Below are 19,222 nucleotides of genomic sequence, written 5' to 3'. Positions count from 1 at the left end.
ACAAATATTACAACTTTCTAGGGCAAACGAAAGCTGTATCCTGACTGTTACATGGACTATTCGAAAGTAGTGCATCAGACCCCCCCAGTACTTAACATTGAGCATAACTTTTTTTTTTTTTTATCACAGTTCTTGAATGACATTGTGAAACTGCAATGCAGAACATGATGATAAATTGCCACACCAGTGCACACACGCAGAGAAGTTGGGCTGAGCTGGGATGACAGGTCTGGGAGGCGATGGCTCGGGCTCCAAGTGCCCTCTGCTGTTACTGTGCAATCACTACACTGTGCAGTAGCAGGGACATGATACAGGTTTACGTTCTTTTAAAAGCCTCAGTTAAAACAGTGTTTAATCAATCAATTTTAATTTTAATGCTTTGTCCACTCAGAACTTGTAAAAATTATTTTATGGCTTCCTGACAGTCAGGAACAAGACTTGGGAAAATGAGGGGCTGGGTTCTTTCCCTTAGATCCTCTGCAGTGGATATTGACTCCCTTGGATATACGGTGGCTTGGTGCACAGCTGGAGCAATTTGACCCTGTGGCCTTCAACAATTTCTGTTAAGAAGGGAATTGGTCAGAGTGCCTGGAACACCTATCAGGAAGTGTCGCAGTCTGTGCCAAGGTTTCAGCCAAGTGCCAGGAAGGAACCGATCATCGTATTTAACAAGAAAATGGATCTTAAATCACTGAATGCGTTTTCCTCCTGTCCCTCCCTCAAAGTGTTGCCTCCCAAAATGGCAAAGTACGGTACATGTGCTTGGAGGTCATGTCTTATTGCAGGTGTGGATCATGTGGCTTCCCTTATTAAACTGTGCCGAAAGGACCACTGAGAGGAAATCACTGCCTGGCAGATCAGGGTAAATTCAAACATGGCACACGTGGTGCAGCTTCAGAAGAGTTCATCTGGCTTTAGAGTTGGCTGTTTCTGTCTAGTATGAGCAGAATGTCATCTGTCAGGACAGCCTAGTCAACTTAAACTACTCAGCTCCTACTTGAGACTCTGTTATCTGTTTGATGCTGCCCTCTGAGCGATTGCATTAAGTGGATCAAATGCAAAATGCGTGAACTTTCTGCCTGCCTGCCTGGTGGGTGAAGCAGATCAGAAACTGCCTTTCAGTGCAGTGATTTTTATCCTTCGTATTTTTGTGAACTCTAAAACATTACAGCAGAAGAGCAGAGCACCAAGTAGTAAATTTAAGTCCACTGCTATCAGGCTAGCTTCTCACAATTTCCTTTTGTGGATCCCTTACAAGTAGTTTTTAGGCTCCCAGGGATCACTGACCACAGATGGAGGACCGCTGTCGTAGCCTATCCATCGGGAAAACCTGAGGTAGTGTAGTGTTTGTCACCCTGCCATTGTGATTCAGATGACTAAGGTCAGGTAGTGATCCATCCCACTACTTTAACATATGAATGAAAGGCAGCAGGTCTTTGAGATGTGTTAGAAATGTGAATTATTCAGACAGACCCTTGCCTTTCCATCTCAAGTGAAAAGTGTTTTTTTTTTTCATTCCAGTGAATTGACTTCCCACTAGTCTAACTTTGGGCTGATAATAATGTTCTGACCTCAAAACTGGGTCCAGCTAGAGCTCCTCTGATGTTTGATGGCCTCCTACCCTCAGTGCTGTTTTGAATCAACTCTTGTTCTTCAGAGCCAGGCAGTAAAATAAATCAGGAACTATCTGCCTGCAAAATTGATTTCTGTCCCTGCATTGTCTTTCATCCTGGCCTTTAAAGATGCACAAGGAGCATTTAGAGGAAGAAAAAATCCACCATGTGTTAAGGTTGCTAGATCTTCAGAGGTATGAGATCATGTTCCTCTGGGTCCTACTGTAATTAAGAAAAGCACCAGTAGATTTAGTTCCCATTTTATGTTGTGCATGGAAAATAGGTGCTTTATACAACTAATGTATTCATTGGGCATGCAAGGAATATCCACATTTTTATGTGCAGAGACCTTGGTCACTGCATGCCTGCCACTCCACATTCGATGAGTGGAAATAGGAAGTAGCAGTGTTTTATTGGGATTTCTGTTTTGGTCCTCTGCTTAAAGTGGTCCAGCTAGATTGATTGACCGTGACAAGAATGTTAGAGTCAAATATCAGTTCGGCAGACTGGCTCTTAGATTTCTTGAGCTGTGTCTCGTGCTGAAGTGTGTGTCCACTGACAGCCAGATAATAATGGGTATAAGAGCTAAGAGCATTTGTGAACTGTGTTTACTGTGTCTTGCTGAGTCCAAGGAAGATTTCATTAACTTACAGGAAAAAAAAAAAAGATATGTTTGTTTTCTGTCACACTAGTGTGCTTCTGCATATGTAGCCAAGTGCTCATGGACAATCTGGCACATGCAAACCCCGTCTTTTTGCTTAGTTTCATTTTTTGTGCATTAGCAGTAGGGACAATACTACAGATTTCTTTCTGTGTGTTCTGCAAGCCTGTTATCTTCATTTGATTTTGGTGGAATTACCTATATTTAAGCCAGAACAGAATTTAGTCTCACGTGATTCTGGTGCACAATCCCAAACAGAATTCAGTTCTTCTCCAGATTTGGAGGTATGAATTGGGAAGAAGTCCTTTTGGTGCTGAAGGCAACATGCAGATCCCGAAGTGTGTACAGAAAGCCAAGCTGTTGAGCGAACAGAAGCCATTTGCACTCAGTATTTATTTGCCAATGATCACTTCTTAAAGACAGTGAGCAAAACCTGTATCTTGACAGTGCGTCTGGGTAAACCTCGGGTTAACAGGGTGGAGCAATGCCTCTTTCCTTTAGAACTTGAAGAAATTCTGATTAAAGAATTAATGTATATGTACCGAAGAGCTACGAGCCAGCCTGTGCTATTGACTTTGCGCAAAATTCCTGTTCTATGGCATTAGTGTGCTCCAGTATTTAAACAGATAGGAGAGAGACTGCATACTCCAGGCCTGACACTCTATTGCCTTGCGCCCTGTGCAGACAGTTACACTGCTGTGCACACGTAGCACTACCCACCCAGGAGGGAAGTCTCTGCACTCAGCCTACACAGCTGTATGTATCTATGCAGGGCAATAGTGGAGAGACACCCTCCAGTGCAAGATGTTGGTACTTTGGTTCCTCCTCCAGCTGTCACAGGCTCAATGCATGCTTTTCCTTCTATTTAATCCCACAAATTGTATCCAAAAATACCATGTGTGCAAAGAGAGGCTGTGGCTTTCCAGTGGCAGCTCTGATGTGCATCCCCCTCCTTTCCTGCATAAACATGCTTTGCACTTAGAAGGGCTGGCTGTCTTGGCTGGACAGTTCTGTGACTGAATTTTCATGTGTGCTCTCTGGAAATAAGAATGGTTTAACTAAATACCTTCAGAAGCCCCTCAGCAAATAGTGCCTTGGGGTAGTGGAGATTCCCTCTTCAGGCAGTGCAAGTCAGAATGGTGTTATAATTTCATATTCCACTTAGAGGTCAGGTGCAAAGGCAAAGTCTCCAAAAGCAGATCGCGTACAGAAGCTTTTTTTGGTGTAGCTGGAGTCAGGAAACGATGCATCTCCAGTCATACACATTAACAGTGCTTTGGTTCAAGCTGTGGTGCAGCCTCACAGCTTGCAAACTGGGTTCCTTTTGGATGGAACAAACCAGTATGTGCTCCAGGAATGCACCCAGTGTGCTCCAGCTCTTAACAGGGGATCACTAACCAGGATCAGGCTAGAGCTAGCCCGAAGTAAAACCCCCAGCCAAAATGCAGCGTGGATACTGGGTCCTTTGCACCAATTCCTGCACCCTACGTCTGCTCCTGTTTCGCTGTGTGACTTAGTGATACAGACTTGGTCATCAGAAATAAATTGCTTGATGCTTAAAACCCAACCATCCTCCCTTTTTGCTGTCACTGGCAGAGGTGTATGCCCTTTAATAAGGGCTACACACTGAATCTTCTTGCCTGGCTGAGCACTGATCCTGTCTCCGTTGCAGCGATCACAGTGAATACCCAAAATGGGGCCATGTCACGAAGAGCCCTAAACGCTATTCTGCCACGGCACTGGAGTTATGAAATGTTCTTCCAACAGGAAAAGATAGAAGAAACAGCTATAGGTGATTTAACTCATGAAGAAAGCAGTAATTTCCTTGTTGAATACCTGCCTCTCCCAATTTCACTTATAACTAGGAGCATGGGTAGACCAACACATGTTGAGGAGATGCTCATGTGCCAAATGTAGCAGAGAAGTGGATTTAGCACGGTTGATTTCTGACAGCATGTACCCCGTCGTATAATCTAGGTCAGTACAGCTTGGGAGATGTCCTATATAATTGACCGCCATCCAAACTGATGTTGCGTGTTGGCCGGTGTGAGTGCATGTGTGTGTTTGAGCAGGAGAGAGGAAGAAAGTGGTTGGTAGAAACATCACCAGTCTCAGAAGCTTGCCTGTGGCTCTCTCTGCTCCCAGATTTGGACATGTCCTGTCATCCTAGATGTAATGAATATAAATCGTACAAATGGGTGATTTGATGAACTGTTTCTCTGCAAAGTACTCTCTGCTCCGGTTTAAAGGGATGGTAGTTGACCAGCCTGTGTAAGCACTGTGCGCTGAAAGAGAGCTCTGTGCTGTGAAAGGGGGAACTCTGCTGTGTTCAGGGATCTGGCAGTGCATTTCCTACTAGCTTCCAACTGCTGTGAAGGACAGTGGCCATAAGAGTAGTCCCACAGAAAACTGTATCCTGGGCCTTTTCAGAGGTGTAAAGGTCATCAGCGGTTCAGGCCTTTGTACATACCAGTTTTTCCCTTTTCCCAGGGCTGTGGGACTGCTGCTTTCATTCAGTTACACAGCTCATCTTTGCAGTTGCTGCTGCTTCCTGGCAGTGCTTCTTTCGATCTGATTGACCTGCTTTCCTGAGAAATTGAAGGGTTAGCTCCTGAGCTGCAGATGTCCCTTTCCTTCCTCTCATCCCAAGCCTTCTCTGCTCTTTCCCTTATTAAGGCAGGCCAGGATGGATACCTTTGGTGATAGATGACGCTGCAGGTACTGCAGCTTACACCAGCCCAGAGTGAGACACGCTGAGCACAATTCACACAAATGTCCTCACACACTGTGGGCATAATGTAATTAAAACCAAAACAGGGATGTGAAAGAATGCACGTTAGGTGTATGGGCAGCCTGCAAAATAGTGGGTGTGGATGCAAATCTATGTGTTTCTGGTATGCTGTTCGTGTGTGCACAGCAGGTTGCTTGAACTCAGTGCTTCAATTGCTGTTCCTGCAGCTGCAGGCTTTGGTCCTGACTTCAGCCCAGCCTATTTGTCAGCTCACACTGATGTATTTGAAATTACCCATGAATATATTCTGGAATGCCTGACTGCAGAAGCAGGTCACCTCAGTATGCAGTGGCACCTGGGAGTGCAGGAGCCTATAGTTCGTGATCCCAACATGAATCCCTCTAAACGTTCCTTGCAAAAGGCAGCATCAAAGAACAGAGAATTTGTAGTCACTTGGATTTCCAGCTAGGCAGAAATCTCAGAGCAATTTAGTTTTGTTGTATCTTAAAAGCCCAGCATTGATAAAGAACAGGCCCTCACAGTATTCCCAGTAGCCAGTGAACACATCATTCCACTGTATTTCTAAATATAACTGTATTCCCTAGTATGCCTATGTTCTCTGTTTTCCTTTAATTATTTGTTCCACTTCAGTGGCTTCCGCTCAGATTGGTGCCAGTCAGAGATAACTATTATGAACTTCCTAATTATGGTGATATAAATACATGAAGACTCATACTCCCAACCTGCTCTGTTTCAGCTGTGCAGAGATCAGTGGGTTTTGCCTGCACTATTATAGACAAATGATTTTTATCATCTCACAGATAGCAAAATGGACAGTCATTTTTTTTCAGCAACTGATGTAAACAGAATATCAGAAGAAATCTCACCTGTTAACACTGGATTTTAAGATCTGTTGTTTTAATTGGGGCACTTATTAATTTGTTTCTGCTTCAACATTCTTGCAGTTGTGTGAAGACTTCTGCCCTTTAATTTAAGGCACTTTCTCCTAAGATAATGCTGGGAGGCAAACAAAACCCTTCACTCCCAGGGTTTCCAGCTTTGATGTTTCGTTAGCAAAACCTCGGCTTAAAGCAGTGGCTTTGTTTTTGTGTCGTTGCAGATTCCCTATGCAGCAAGCTTGATCAGGAAAGAAAAGCTCGGAGCACACCTCAGCAAAAGCTAAAGGTGAACTTGTGAAAGGAGAGATGCTGTTCTGACTGGCCTGGCAATCAGGTTTTTGTTTGCAGCCATTGCAAGAATTAAGAGTCATTCTGTTGCATGATGTACTGATTCTGATCTAAAAGCTCTGACTGCGGACTGCAGTGTTCTCTGTAGTTCAGTCTCCTGCAAATGCTGGTTATACTGTTGGCCATGTGTAGGATCTTCCTAAATGCAACACTGCATTTTTCAGTAGTGTTTTTCAGTAGTGTCCAGTTAGAAGGAACAATGTCTCCAGCATCAGTGGCCTGGGAGATTTCAGTTCCCAGTGCTAGAGCCTTAATATTTAAATCACATTCTCTTTCTCTCTGGTAAAAGAAGAAGATTGAGGTTTGGAGATGGAGAGGCAAAAAGCCTGTTGCCCTGCTACTGAGTTACGCTGCAGAATCTGGCTTGCGGATTCACTGAATAAATCCCCGAGGTGGAATGGGCAGATTAGAAAAGAGAGCTGTTCATACGTAAAGACCTCAATAATCCACATAGGAAAGGAATTAAGCAGAAAGTCTGGGGCATTTGATCAAGGGTTTGATGGTATAGGTGAGGGAAGTTTGCCTGAGCTATGGAAGAAGCCGATTCTTAAAAATAAAAACATTAGGAGTAAGCATAAAATAACCAGCTAACCAGTATCCTTGGCCCCAAACTCTGCCTACTGAGATAATGAGGTTAATGTAAGAATCAAATTGGTCTGTTTTGCCCTCTTGTGTATGCTTTCTTACTGACTGCCAGCATTTTCCAGTTGAGTTTACATTAATCTATGCACTAATTTAAAATAAATTCAGTCATATTAATATCCTGAATATAAAAAATGAAAGCCCCCCTCTCTAAATGAGAGGTAGGGGGTCCTGCCCTATGCTATTTGTCCAAAGGGTTGATCTAAGATAAAAGTCTGCCTGAGGATGGCAGCATCAGATGAACAATACCATTTGCTCTCAGCATAGGTTTTTGTCAGCTGACAATCCCTGCAAGGAAGGTGCTGGCATCACAGCTACTAGCGTTTCCTGCTTATGTGCTGAGAGTGTGAAGGATGGATGCATTTCTCATGCTGTTTTTGTTTTCTGTGACACACCATCCCTGCAGACAACAGGGATTTCTCTAAGTAGGCCCTAGCGCTTTCGAAAGATTAGTTGTTACTTAACTGCTAAGCTAAATCAGTCAAGCAGAGAATCGCAACTGTATTGTTCAGCAGCAATTTCAGATTCTGCATGTGCCAGGCAGCAACGAGTTGCCTCGAGAAGGAGCGGGTGTGCACATGCATACACACACGACACACCAAGGGAGTAAAGAGCTTGTGCACTGCTGAGCAACTGCTCAACTCATGTGCTGCGTTTCTCAGCAGTCCTGTGTTTGCCTTGTTGGGCTTTGTGTGCCTTTCCACAGCAGGTCTTGTTGTGTTTAGTCACACTTCAGTCGCTTATGCTTCGCACTTCATCTTTAACAGGAGGATTTCCGTGTGATTTTGCAAACAGTAGCTAGCTAAGTCTCAGAGCATGCCTCTGGAGCAGGTGACTGTTATGTGTGTCCCTTTCTTAGAGATTGTAAATAAATTTTGTTTATCTATAACTGAAGAAACCTCAAACTTGGGTTTAGCGTTAGTAACATTTTCTCTCTTTTTTTTTTATTCCTAGAATCTTTTGCAGCTGTTACCTTGTAAGTTATAACCCACCACTCAGCAATCTGACTTGTAAAAAGACTGAGAAAATGGAAGGGCTTGGGAATTTAAAGAACAAACAAAACAAATCAGGTTCCTCTGAACCCAAGGACAAGTGACCTCAAATCATCATGGACAACCATGTAAAATAGAATGTAGCAGCCATTTATTAGTAAAAACAAAACAAAAAAAATCAAAAAATGCCTGTCCTGGATCTTTTTTGGTGGTACCAAAGTTTAAGTCTTTGTGTTTTTAGAAGGACTACTGAACTTGATAGAGAAAATGCTTTTGATGAATCCTACAGATAAGCTGTGAAAGGAACTGCTAATCCTTTCAACGCCACAAACACTGACAACATCTGCCAGTTCATCTTTTGCTTTTGAATAGTGATTGTTTTATGGAAAGAAATGCGCGTCTTATCAGATGGGCCAGAACCACATTTGGATGGATGGATAGAAAAGCGTTAGCCATACACAGTGCTTTTTAAAAGCAGACTGGAAATTCTGAGACCCCTTTCCTCCCGGCCCCTTCTTCCTCTGGTATTTTGCCTGCTGTATGAATTAAGATTGTACTCCTCTGGAAATATTTTACAATTTAATATTGAGTGTAATTAAGAATATAATCACTGTTATCAAAAAAGGTATTTAACTCTGTTGTAGTTTCTTTATCATTCATGTGGATAAAAAGTCTATAATAAAAAAAAGAAAACTATGAGATAATAGTTGAGCTTCCCTGTAATTTAATGCTATGCTTGCTTACTAAAGAAAAGAATGGGGAAATTTATCCCCAGGAATATCTTTTCAGAAGTATTTTAATTCATAAATATGTGAACCTGTTGAAGTATTATACAGCAGAAATCCTCCTTCCATGGTGATTAGAAAATGTTTGGAAGTAGATTTGGTGGAATTTCAGAAAGTGCCTTGTGGATTTGATTTAATTCTTCCTCCACAGAAATAAAGGGGACAAAGTTGGTCAACTTCTGAAAACCACAGCCATAGTCTTTTAGGTCATTTCCTGATCACGTGCAACACCCTGATTGCTCGAGCTTTGCTGAGTGGAATTTGTCTTCATTCGGATGGCCTAAGTGCCAAGCACTGTGAGATCCCCGAGCACGGGACTATGTAGAAGATCTTCCCACCAGTACGGAATCACCAGAATTTGAAGGCGCTTTTGGCCACACTCGCAGCAGTTGGATGCGTCACAGAGCTGCTCTGTCAATATTCCCCTCACTCCCAGAGAACCCTGAGGAGATTAAATCAGCTGTTTTTACAGTTCCTTGGTGCAGCTTGACAGACCTGGAATGCAGAAGAAGAGGAAACACCCAGTCTGTTACAGTTCACACACGTTTCTCTGCATAGTTTGCTCCTGTAGTGGGTGAGCTTACAAGAGCTGAGTAACAGCTTTGAACTGGCAGCATTATGGCTTTTGTAGAGTGGAAAAAGCAATGAAAGTGAAAGAAGAGCTGTACCAGGTCAGATCAGAAGTCCATCTATGCCAGTACCCTGTTCCCAATAGTGGATGAAATCAGATACCTAGCAAAAACTGTAAAAGCACAGCAAGCAGTTAGAGGTATGTTCCCAGAATATTCTTTTAACTTCTAATGATTTATGGCTCATGGGTTTTCTGATCCAGACATAATGTCTTGTGTTTAATAACCCTCAATGGATTTTTCTTCCATGAATTTGTCCAGTGACTTTTTAACCCAGTTACACTTCTAGCAGCTACAGCATCCTACGGCAATAAGTTGCACAGCTGAGCTACATGTTGTATGAAGAACCAGCTCCTTGTGTTTGGAGCTGCCATGGGTTAGACTCATTTTGTGCCCCCTTCTTGTATTGGGTGAGACAGGACATGGTCAATCCCTGTCCATCTTCTCTTTGCCAGTCCTGATTTCATAAGCCTCTATCTAGCCTTTTGAGTTCCCTTTCTTCCAGATTGAGAAATGTCTTTGTAGCATTTATGTACCTTTTCCTGCTCAGTTATATCTTTTTTGAGTTGGGGGAACAGAGCAGCATAGAGTATTCAGGATCCAGGCACACTATGGTTGTAGAGGAAGGCATAATGGTGTTTTCAGATGTTTTCTGTGAAGAGTGAACTCTTCTGTAGTGTCATCGTAAAATGTCTTAGCACTGCAGCTCAAACTTTTGCTCAGACATAAAGTAATCACATTGCTCAATAAGTGATTTCTTTGTTTTCAGTAGTGTTCAAACCATCATGTTCTCCAGTGACTTTCCACAGCAAAAAATGAGTGCAGCTGTACATTGCTGAAGTTCTGATCTGTGGAAGGAGCAAGCTGTGCATTCACGCAAACGACAGGATGGATGTGTAACTAGTCAACAGAGCCTATGTTCCAATCTTAAAATGTCCAGTTTGCTTGATTAGTTATACTAAATTCCCCAGTCAGGAAATGGAAACACCACTTGTCTGATTTATAACTCACCTACAGGCCACAATTGGAGATGCTAAGGTGGAATGAACAGCTCAGAATTCAGTGTGAATGAAGACTTTTGAGTTAAAAAAACCCATGCCTCGCACTGATAAAACCCAAGAATGTGATCCTAGAAAGCAGACACAGAAGAGCCACCGCCTAGCCAAATCTACTTCAGTAAATATCCATCAGTGCTCCTGTGTGTGAATGAAGACTTCTGAGTTAAAAAAAGCATCCCTCACACTGATAAAACTCAAGAATGTGATCCTAGAAAGCAAACACAGAAGAGCCACCGCCTAGGCAAATCTACTTCAGCAAATATCCATGAGTGCTCCTTATCACCGTCTGTTTTTTTACTTTCCTCTTGTGCCAAGGTTTGTACATGTTAAGGTGACAAGAATCCCATTCTAGTACTCTGTAGCATTTCATAGACTCACCCTCAATATTTTGTTATGCTAACTGGCATCACAGAGACAAGGAAAAAGTTATTGAAAAATACACCAAATAGTTGATGTGGTTGTATACATACGCTGAGGCAGCGTTTATACTGACATTCTCCTGTACTGGAACTCAATTATATATTTCAATTATTGCAATGTCACCAGCAGGGTTTCTGTTGGAGCCAGGTGATGTTCTCATGAACAGGTCCCAGACCGTGGGTCAGCCAGGCCTGCTGCCGTTCCCAGCCGGCAGCTTGGACATGGCCATCCCGACCCCAAAGGTATAATTTCATGGTATGGATGCTGGCTGCTCTGTGCCAAGTGGCTGCCCTGCCAGAGAACAGTCCCAGGTGCATTTAATTTCCTAGTATAGCAAATTATGAACTACATATAGTATAGAATTGTTCTAATTATTGCTGTCCTTAACATAAAATAAATGTCATGTTGGAAGGAAAAGACAAGCTCAGCTCTTCAAACGCAGTGTAACATAGCCTGCAGCTTATCTTGTCAGTACCTTTAAGAAACTAGTATAGTTAACCAAATTTACACTTCTACAGCTGTTGGTTTTAGCCTTTCTTTTGTCAAAGAATGTCCAAGAATGGAAAAAAAAAAAAAAACCACACTGCACATTGAGCTCTGATTTGAATTTCTTTGGGCATTTGGAGGAACAATAAATATATAGAGAACTCAGCAGTTCACAGTCCCTTTATCCTTCTTTTTTTCTGCAGAGTTGGCTTTCTCCGTACAGCTCACAAGAACTCTAAAGCCTCTGGGGCTCTGTCCTTCAGACGTGGCGGTGCTTCTCCAGGATTTTCACCTAAACTACTTGCTTCCGTGATATTTCAGCACAGTTATTTATGTTGGTGAGAAGGTGCACCAAGAAAAGCAAGAAGGTACGTACTTTCCCTTGCTGTAGGACATGGGAACAGGCCTTCTCTTGGGACAGCACTTTGGGTGCCTTCAAACCATCTCCCTTGAAGATGTTTTTATCTTTTGTTGATCTTGTTGATCAGTGGCAGGTGAAAAACACTGAGTCATGAGCAAACTATTTGAAAAGGACAACGTATCTGAGCATTTACTACAGTTATGGTGATAAACGATACCTTGAGTATTACAAAAAAATTATCTCAGTATGAATGGGGCCAATTGACAAAGGCATTACAGCAGAGACTTGGAAGTTTTGTCTGAGGGTAAGGCAAGCAAGATAAGCTAATTAATTGTCCAGTTTGATTTTCTGAGTCAGAAAGTTAGAATGCATCTGGGGTTAAAGTGCTCGCCAGCCATCAGCTCCACTACAATTTATGATCTCGGAAGAAATTTATTGCTGGGTATTCCTGATATCTTAATCACTGGTAATGAATTTGTTCAAAGTAAAACCCAATGCCCTAGAAGTCTGAATGGCAGAAATTTGAAAAGCTCAGCGAAGAATGAGAGCTGTCATTAGACATTACCACTGCATTATTTCCAGGTTATAATAAGTAAAATTGCTGCATGTTTTTGCACTACAGACCAGGTCTTTACAGTTCCTGTGTCATATGCTTGTCTTCTATGAGGAATAAAGTTCGGGCTTCCTCAAAATGTATTCCTCCCCCTGTTCCATAAACTTTATGTGAAACTTCAAGGCAGTTGTGCCAAAAGTCTTTGCATAAAGTTTGTAGTGTATAAAAATTGCACCTTCTCAGCAAATCTAGATGTTTGGGGCTATATCATAACTTCACCTTCACTAGAGAAGCGTTTGTAGCTGCCTCATATCTGGAACAAAGAGGAATTAACAGAAGCAAAGACTAGCATTTGCTCTAACCCTCTTGGATAGCAACTTTTATCCCATTACATTTCAAAGCAGAATCGCTCCGCTAAGCAAAACTGTTGGGAGTGCTGCTTTCCGGAGTCTCACTGTTTTCCTGAAACCATCTGTAACTCTACTTTCCTCCAAGGGGTTTGTCTATGTAGTTTATGCCCATATGAGCGAATGTATTTTGACACAGTGTTACTCAACTGGTTTGGCTTATTCAGTACATTTTTGAGAGAACTCTGTAACTCAGAAAATTGCTTTTTTGCTATAATGAGATTGTACTTCAGATGTACCCCATATGAAATGTTTCATCTCCAGACTACTAGCCAAGCATTCACTAATAAATCTCAGAGCATCCATGTAGGGCGGGTTCATAATCTACAACCAGGCTAAGAAATACCCGAAGACCCTCAGGCCCTGCGCATGGCTTAGATCATTGATCTTGCAGTGTAAGTGTGTGCCTTGGGCCATGTCCACACTTGCCTAGTTGCCATGGTCTCCTTGGCTTTGTTTTTTCTACACTGGCAGTTCGCAGTGGTGTACTGCACCCATCCCCAAGAGACCACATGTTTCTGCAGAAAAGAACTGTCTTCTCCACCATACCTCCACACTGTGTCAGTGGTTTCAGGTTTCTGCACAAAACCCAACTTAGAGTGAAGCAGATACCATTTTTTTTAAAAAAAAGTGCATTGAATTAAAAAGTTACGGATCCCCTTCAGGAACATTCAGTCTCCCATTGTTTTTTTCCGATTATCTCCTAAAGTTCATTCAAAGTGAATTGCATTCACAGAGATGTTTCCAGACAAGAACGTGTCCCAGACACTTCTATCAGTGCCTTCACACTGGGCTTGCACACAGGGATGGAGGGCTTTAAAAGTACCATGTGAGAGATGTTCAACAGCTTGCAGGAGTGAGCTCTGGTGTGTATTTAGCACCTTTCCCCACAGGGCATGGTCTGAATGCCAGAGAAGCCAACAGAGACTCCCATTGACTTGGGTGAGCTTTGGATCAGATTCAAAATCCCAAATCACTAACAAAGCAATTTATGCCTTAGTTAGAAGGGAGTATTCTGTTTGCTTGATAAAGAAGGAAAGCACTGGCACTTGCCTGGATATAAAATCCTCAGTTCTCAGGAAGTCCTCTATGTCATGTGCAACATAAAAAACATTTTTCACACCATGGTTGCTATGACTCAAAACCAAATAAAAGGACAGCGATGCCCTGTAGGACGTACATACCAAGTTTCCTACATGCCAAGTTTCTTGCTGTATGGATAGTAGAGAATGCAAAATCGGTGTGTGTCTTATCTCAAACCCTGCCAAACAGTCTCTGGGGGATTTGGGAAGGCTCTTCAGTACTGTTTGAGACAAGCACTGGGACAAGAGGAGCTGGAATTGTTTTGCAGCTATTTATCTAAGTACGGTGGAAAAATGTGTCAATCTCTATAGTTATTTTTTAGATACCTGCTCACCTGCCAATCTAGAGTGTGTGAATGAATTAGTGGGAAAGGAGTCCACCCAACAGTACCACACCCCCCTTGGATCACAAAGCACAAATTACTTGAGCGATAATTGTGTTGTTTTTTCTTTTTTTTTTTTTTGCAAGATAACTCAGTACAGTTGCCAACTAATAAGGCAATAAGGATTAGGTCTTTTGTAGAGCAAATAGTGAGGTCCACATCTGCAGCGATGCTTAGTAATGGCATGCTTTAACTTTCAGACACTCGGCTCCAGGATTGAAAATCATACAACAAGGTGTGTGCATTCCCTCGAGGAGGCGTGGGAAAAGGTAGGTGCTGCAGAGCAGGATTCATGACATCCTGCTTGTGGTGCTGTGAAGAACAGCAAAGCCAGTCAGCAGAAAATACCAAAAAGAAGCACATCTGAAGCCCAGCCCCTCTCCAGGTTCATGGCTCAACAGCAGTTCCTTAACATCCTACAGCATTCCTTTTAGTATGAGGAGCTAGCTTGGTCTGCCCAACGCCCGAAAAGCAAGGGCTAGACTATGACTTACTTTGGTCCTATGGTTGCCCCTTGGTCAGGACCCATCTCAGCTGGTGGGACTTCCCTCCCTCTGCACCCAGGGCCGTGAGAGTGCCCTAACTCATCGGCTGCCTGCCCCCTCCACCCAGTTTGATGGAGCATTTCTGAATGCAAAATGTTTTGTTGGAGGCCTGCGTATTTATAGTGCCCAGAAAGGAGTCGGGGAGCTTGAAGGCAGCCCTGCCAGGCCTCTAGGTGGAGTGTGGCCATGCCTCATCCTCCAGCAAGAAAGGCTGCAAAAGGAATTGCTTAGTGAAAGGATGGTGAGTAAAGCCTCTGTTTGATCCACCTCCGCACTTTATTGACTGCCTATAAAAGGAGGAGGTTACTGTGCCCTAATAAAAACCGTGCAGAAAAGAAAGCAATCAACAGAGGCAAATGAAGTGAGCAATTAGTCTGAAACCTTTCAGACTAGCTTTCCTTTCCTGCAAAGTCTTAGCAGCATCATGGTGACACAAGGATCTCCAGCAGCCACAAGGTAATCTAGAAATTTATAATTTTTCTTCTCATTCTGTTACAGATTTAAATTTCCATGGCATTTTTCTTTTTTTAACTTTTTCAAACAGAAGGGTGAGAGCAAGGTGCCCCCGAGACATCTTAATGGTGTGAGAAAAAGAGATTGTACCACAGGGAGCTGGAGGACTCTCTGTCTGCTGTAAGCAGGTGATCTTCCATTCTGAGTGATGGACTCTCAGCCCAGCTCTCCTCCATCCCAGGGAATTTTCACATGAGTTTTTGAACAATTTTGGGGCGAACATTTCAGCCTACTCGCAAGCATGCACACACACACTATTGAATAAGAGACAAAACTGGGATACAATCTACTTAGCTACAAAACTTTGCTGCCTGGTTTTGCTGTTAAAGGTTTTTAAAAGTAGGAGTTGTTGCAGATACATCTAATTCATGCCACGTGTGGTATTTCAACCTCAGCAGCATTTCAGAGCTGGTATCATTTTTCATATAAATGTGAGTACGAGTTTGGCTTAGCGTTTTTCCTACAGGGTTGTTTTTTCTTCAGTCACTTGCTTTTACTTATGCAGCCTGGGGCTAAACAGTTTTTTCACAATAATTCCATTTAAATTTAAGCTTATTGATGCAAAGAGAAAAGAATTTAAAGTGCAATGTTTAAGTCATTAGGTACAAGCTCTTTTGATACCTGAGAACATATTGCAAGCAATTGATTAATGTGTTTATTAACTAGATGTCATCAGGATATACCCTGTGATTCCACATTTCATTTCTGTTCTGGAAAAAAAGCTAGAATAGAATTAAATAATGAACACTTTACAGTAACAAGATGTGTTATAATTTTAAGCTTCTGTGAGAGGAATATTCTCATGGTGAAGGCATAAAAACAAGAGACGGGAGATCTGCTTGAAATTCCCAGCCATGCCACAGAATGTGGTTTATTTTAGGCAAATTGTTAGCCTCAGTTTCCCTATCTCGACAGCAGGGTAATCATGCATCTGTGCCTCGTGTTTGCTGTGAAGAGAACTGCACTCACTATTTTGAGAAACTCAGTATTGGGATGAGTGTTATGGTAGCAGGCAATACCACTGTGGTAAATTAATCTTACTATTTTCTGCAAAGCAAGAAATTCTGTTTTGAGCCCCCATTATCTTTCTGTCCAGCTGCTGATCTTTCTTAGTTACTTGCATACGTGATGGCTGAGATTTTTTACAGGAGTTAAGCACTGCCTTTCTAGAGGCAGTAAAAGAAAAGGTATAAATCTGGGCTCGAGAAACTTGGATGCGGTTCCCTTTTCTGCTAAAGTCTTCCTCTATATCCTGGGGCAAGTTGTCTGGGATTAGATAAAAGTGACGTGAAGTGGTGTCTGCTTGCAGGACTGCTTATGTATTTTATTCTGTGGCTTTATCATACTCAACGCCTGCATGCTTCATGGAGCAGAGACCTGACCCCAGTGGTCCGCAGCTCAGTGAGTTGCTTTCTCCAGGTGAAAGCCAAACTCAGGCTTGACCTTCTTGTGGCCCGTTGGAGGAAGGAACAGCTATTTCCACTCATTCCTGGCTCCTTTTACTCCAAACTCAGCTACTTCTTGCCTCCTCTCTCTAGAGAGAGATGAATTTCAGGCAGGGAATCAAAGCTGAGGGCAAGTTACGCACAGGTTTTCTCTGGCAGCAAAACCACTTAAAGATGTTTGTCTGTTTGTTTCTTTCTTATGTTTTACTCATTTTCCTAAACCATTTTATAGCCCTCAACCCACAAACCAGCATATTAGCACAGCTAAGGGGTCATTAGCAAACAACAGGGGCGTTGCAGAAGCGGAGAAGGAGGGAGAAACTTCCAAAACTGGCTTTGTGGCAGAAGACGACATTTGTGCCATTTCAGCCCGAGTTTGTCACACTCTGGACAAGCTTGCCGAGCCCGGGCTCACTGCGGAGTGGGGGAAGGAAGGTGCACACACTGTCCGTGTGTTTGCTTTGCAGCCTACCTGACTGCAGCCATTTGGGGGACGTAGACAAACAAATGTCAGTCTCTGGATCCCGTTTGGGGACGTGATGTGCCACAGCACTTGTCAAAGTGAGGTGCTTTAGACAAGCATGACGTCAAACTCAAGGCACTCGGGGAAGTTTATTACCTTAAAGGAAACATTTAGGCTTGGGATGCCTTTTTAGATCTGTCCCTTAACCCCTCTGTGCTTTGGTTTCTAATCTGCAAAATGGTGATAGCAGAATGTCCCTATCTCACCAGGAAGTTGTAAAGATAACTCACATTGGAGGCAGTGAAATATACAGTCCTCATTAATGGGTCTAGAATAAATATACTGATTTTGAACGTTAAACCGTGATCTGAATATGTGTCGGTTTTCTTTTTCAGAATGGTCATTGAAGCTGAAGGAACTTTTCACAACACGCTGGTTGCCAAGGAAGAAGGTGCTATACTTTTCTGTTTGTTGTCATTAGCACTTAAAATCATTTTTGCAGTGTATATTTGTGTGACAACATTACTTTGAGGCCCCAGGCAATAGCAGTGTCGCTAAACATATAAAATTTAGCAGATACGGATTTGTGAATGGGCTCAAAAGGAATGGATGAACTAGTATAATGAATGTTAGACCCATTAGAGAGGGAGAAATGATTGAAATAAAAGGAGCTCTTGCAACAGAAGAGAGAAGTGTGAAACTTGGAGGAGGGGGATCTAGGTCCAATTTCACCCCATTAAGTTTTGGATTAAACCCAAGAGGTAAAATGGATGGAAACTGAGATTGCACAAGCTGGAAGTGGATGGAAAATGCTGGCTAGAAAGGGAGTAGGATATGGGATCCTGCTATGGCTTCACCGCAAATCAGCGGATAACATGTGAAATAGCTCTGTAGTCTAACAGTGTAGGACTACCCTTGCCCTCCCTCAGATCCAGAGTGCTGGGTTTTAGCCTCAGCCCTGCAACTTAGTTTTGGTTTGTACTTTGGCAGTTAAAGACCCATGAGTTAACTAACTGAGCTGCAAGATTGCTGAAGCCAAAGTAGTGCACAGGAATGGCCTCCTAACTGAGAACGGATCAGCCCCTCTCCATCCACAGCTTGGAGTGTGCACAGAAACCCAGCTGGAGAAGGAGCATCAGTATTTGCAATTTAAAATGAAAATGTAACAACGGGGGCTGTATGACAAAAGGCTGCATTTCTTAAAGCTGTTTGTTGGCAAAACTCACCTGTGGTTTCCATACTCTCCTCTAGGTTCGTCATTGCTTACTTACGAGATCGTCATGGTGTCTCTCGGTGGAAGTCTCCTACTGTTGGTGGCAGTCAGCATAGCAGTGCAGGTGCTCTGGAGGTGAGTGTTACGGCGGCAGGAGAGGAGCAGAGTCGCTGGGGAAGTCTGCCCGCAGCAGAGGGGAGCGACGGTGGCTGGAGAATTGTTTGGATGTGTGTCTGGGTATAGCATTTTAGGGAAATGACATTTGGTTTTGTTTCATGTCTGAACCAAATTCCTCCTCCTTCCCCCAAATTTTAAATATACATATGGAAATTGTAGTGAGGCAAAGAGAGAGAACCAAACCCCTCATTTCTTACTGTGGCCAAAATTTTCTTTTTGCATTTTCTCAAGAACAACCAGAAGTCACAAGAAAAGGGACATCCCCCTAAGATTTTTCCTTTCTATAAAGAGAAAGTCAACAATCTTTTCTCAAGAAATCTCTTCAAACAAAATGTTTGTTCAGCTTTAGTTTGAATGTAGCTAGCCAAATGGAGGAGGGAGATGGGTCTTGAGACCTATTTTTATGTTAAAGGACAAAAAAATTAGGGCAAGAGGAAAGGGTCATCTCCATAATTAATTAAATCAGCACTATCACCAGCATCCTCAGCTATTAGCTCTGTACTGCTGACAGTTATTTGCCTTCATTAATTGAACTGAGTTGAAAATACAAACAGCTCTTCATGCTTATCTAATGCCTAATGACTTATTTTGCTCCATTTCTGTTGTGCCAGGCGCTGTGGATCACATCGTTCTTCCAAAGATCTCAGTAGACCTGCAGTGGTTCTGGAAAATATTACAGTGGCAAACAATAGCGCTGATAAGATTCCAACAGTGGATTTGACTGGCCCGGTGTATATAAGTTACATTTCTGAACAGCAAACTGTATCCACAGAGTTTGCCATCTCTGAAGAGACAATTTCCATTATGGGGCTGCCA

General features: G+C 42.7%; 1 protein-coding gene across 1 annotated transcript in view; it reads left to right on the top strand.

The window, feature by feature from the left end:
• LOC135324186 (SKI family transcriptional corepressor 2-like) overlaps positions 1–8,520 on the top strand; it is a 28,231-nt gene extending 19,711 nt beyond the window's left edge. Inside the window, exons 7-8 of the mRNA XM_064499917.1 lie at positions 6,126–6,190; positions 7,849–8,520. Coding sequence (XP_064355987.1) covers positions 6,126–6,188 — 63 coding nt within the window. The 3' untranslated portion in view covers positions 6,189–6,190; positions 7,849–8,520. The remainder of the gene's footprint in view (positions 1–6,125; positions 6,191–7,848) is intronic.
• The last annotated feature ends 10,702 nt before the right edge of the window (positions 8,521–19,222 follow it).

The sequence above is a fragment of the Dromaius novaehollandiae genome, chromosome W (genome assembly GCF_036370855.1).
Source record: "Dromaius novaehollandiae isolate bDroNov1 chromosome W, bDroNov1.hap1, whole genome shotgun sequence".
Taxonomy (NCBI): Eukaryota; Metazoa; Chordata; class Aves; order Casuariiformes; family Dromaiidae; genus Dromaius; species Dromaius novaehollandiae.
This window is presented reverse-complemented; position numbering and strand designations above follow the sequence as displayed.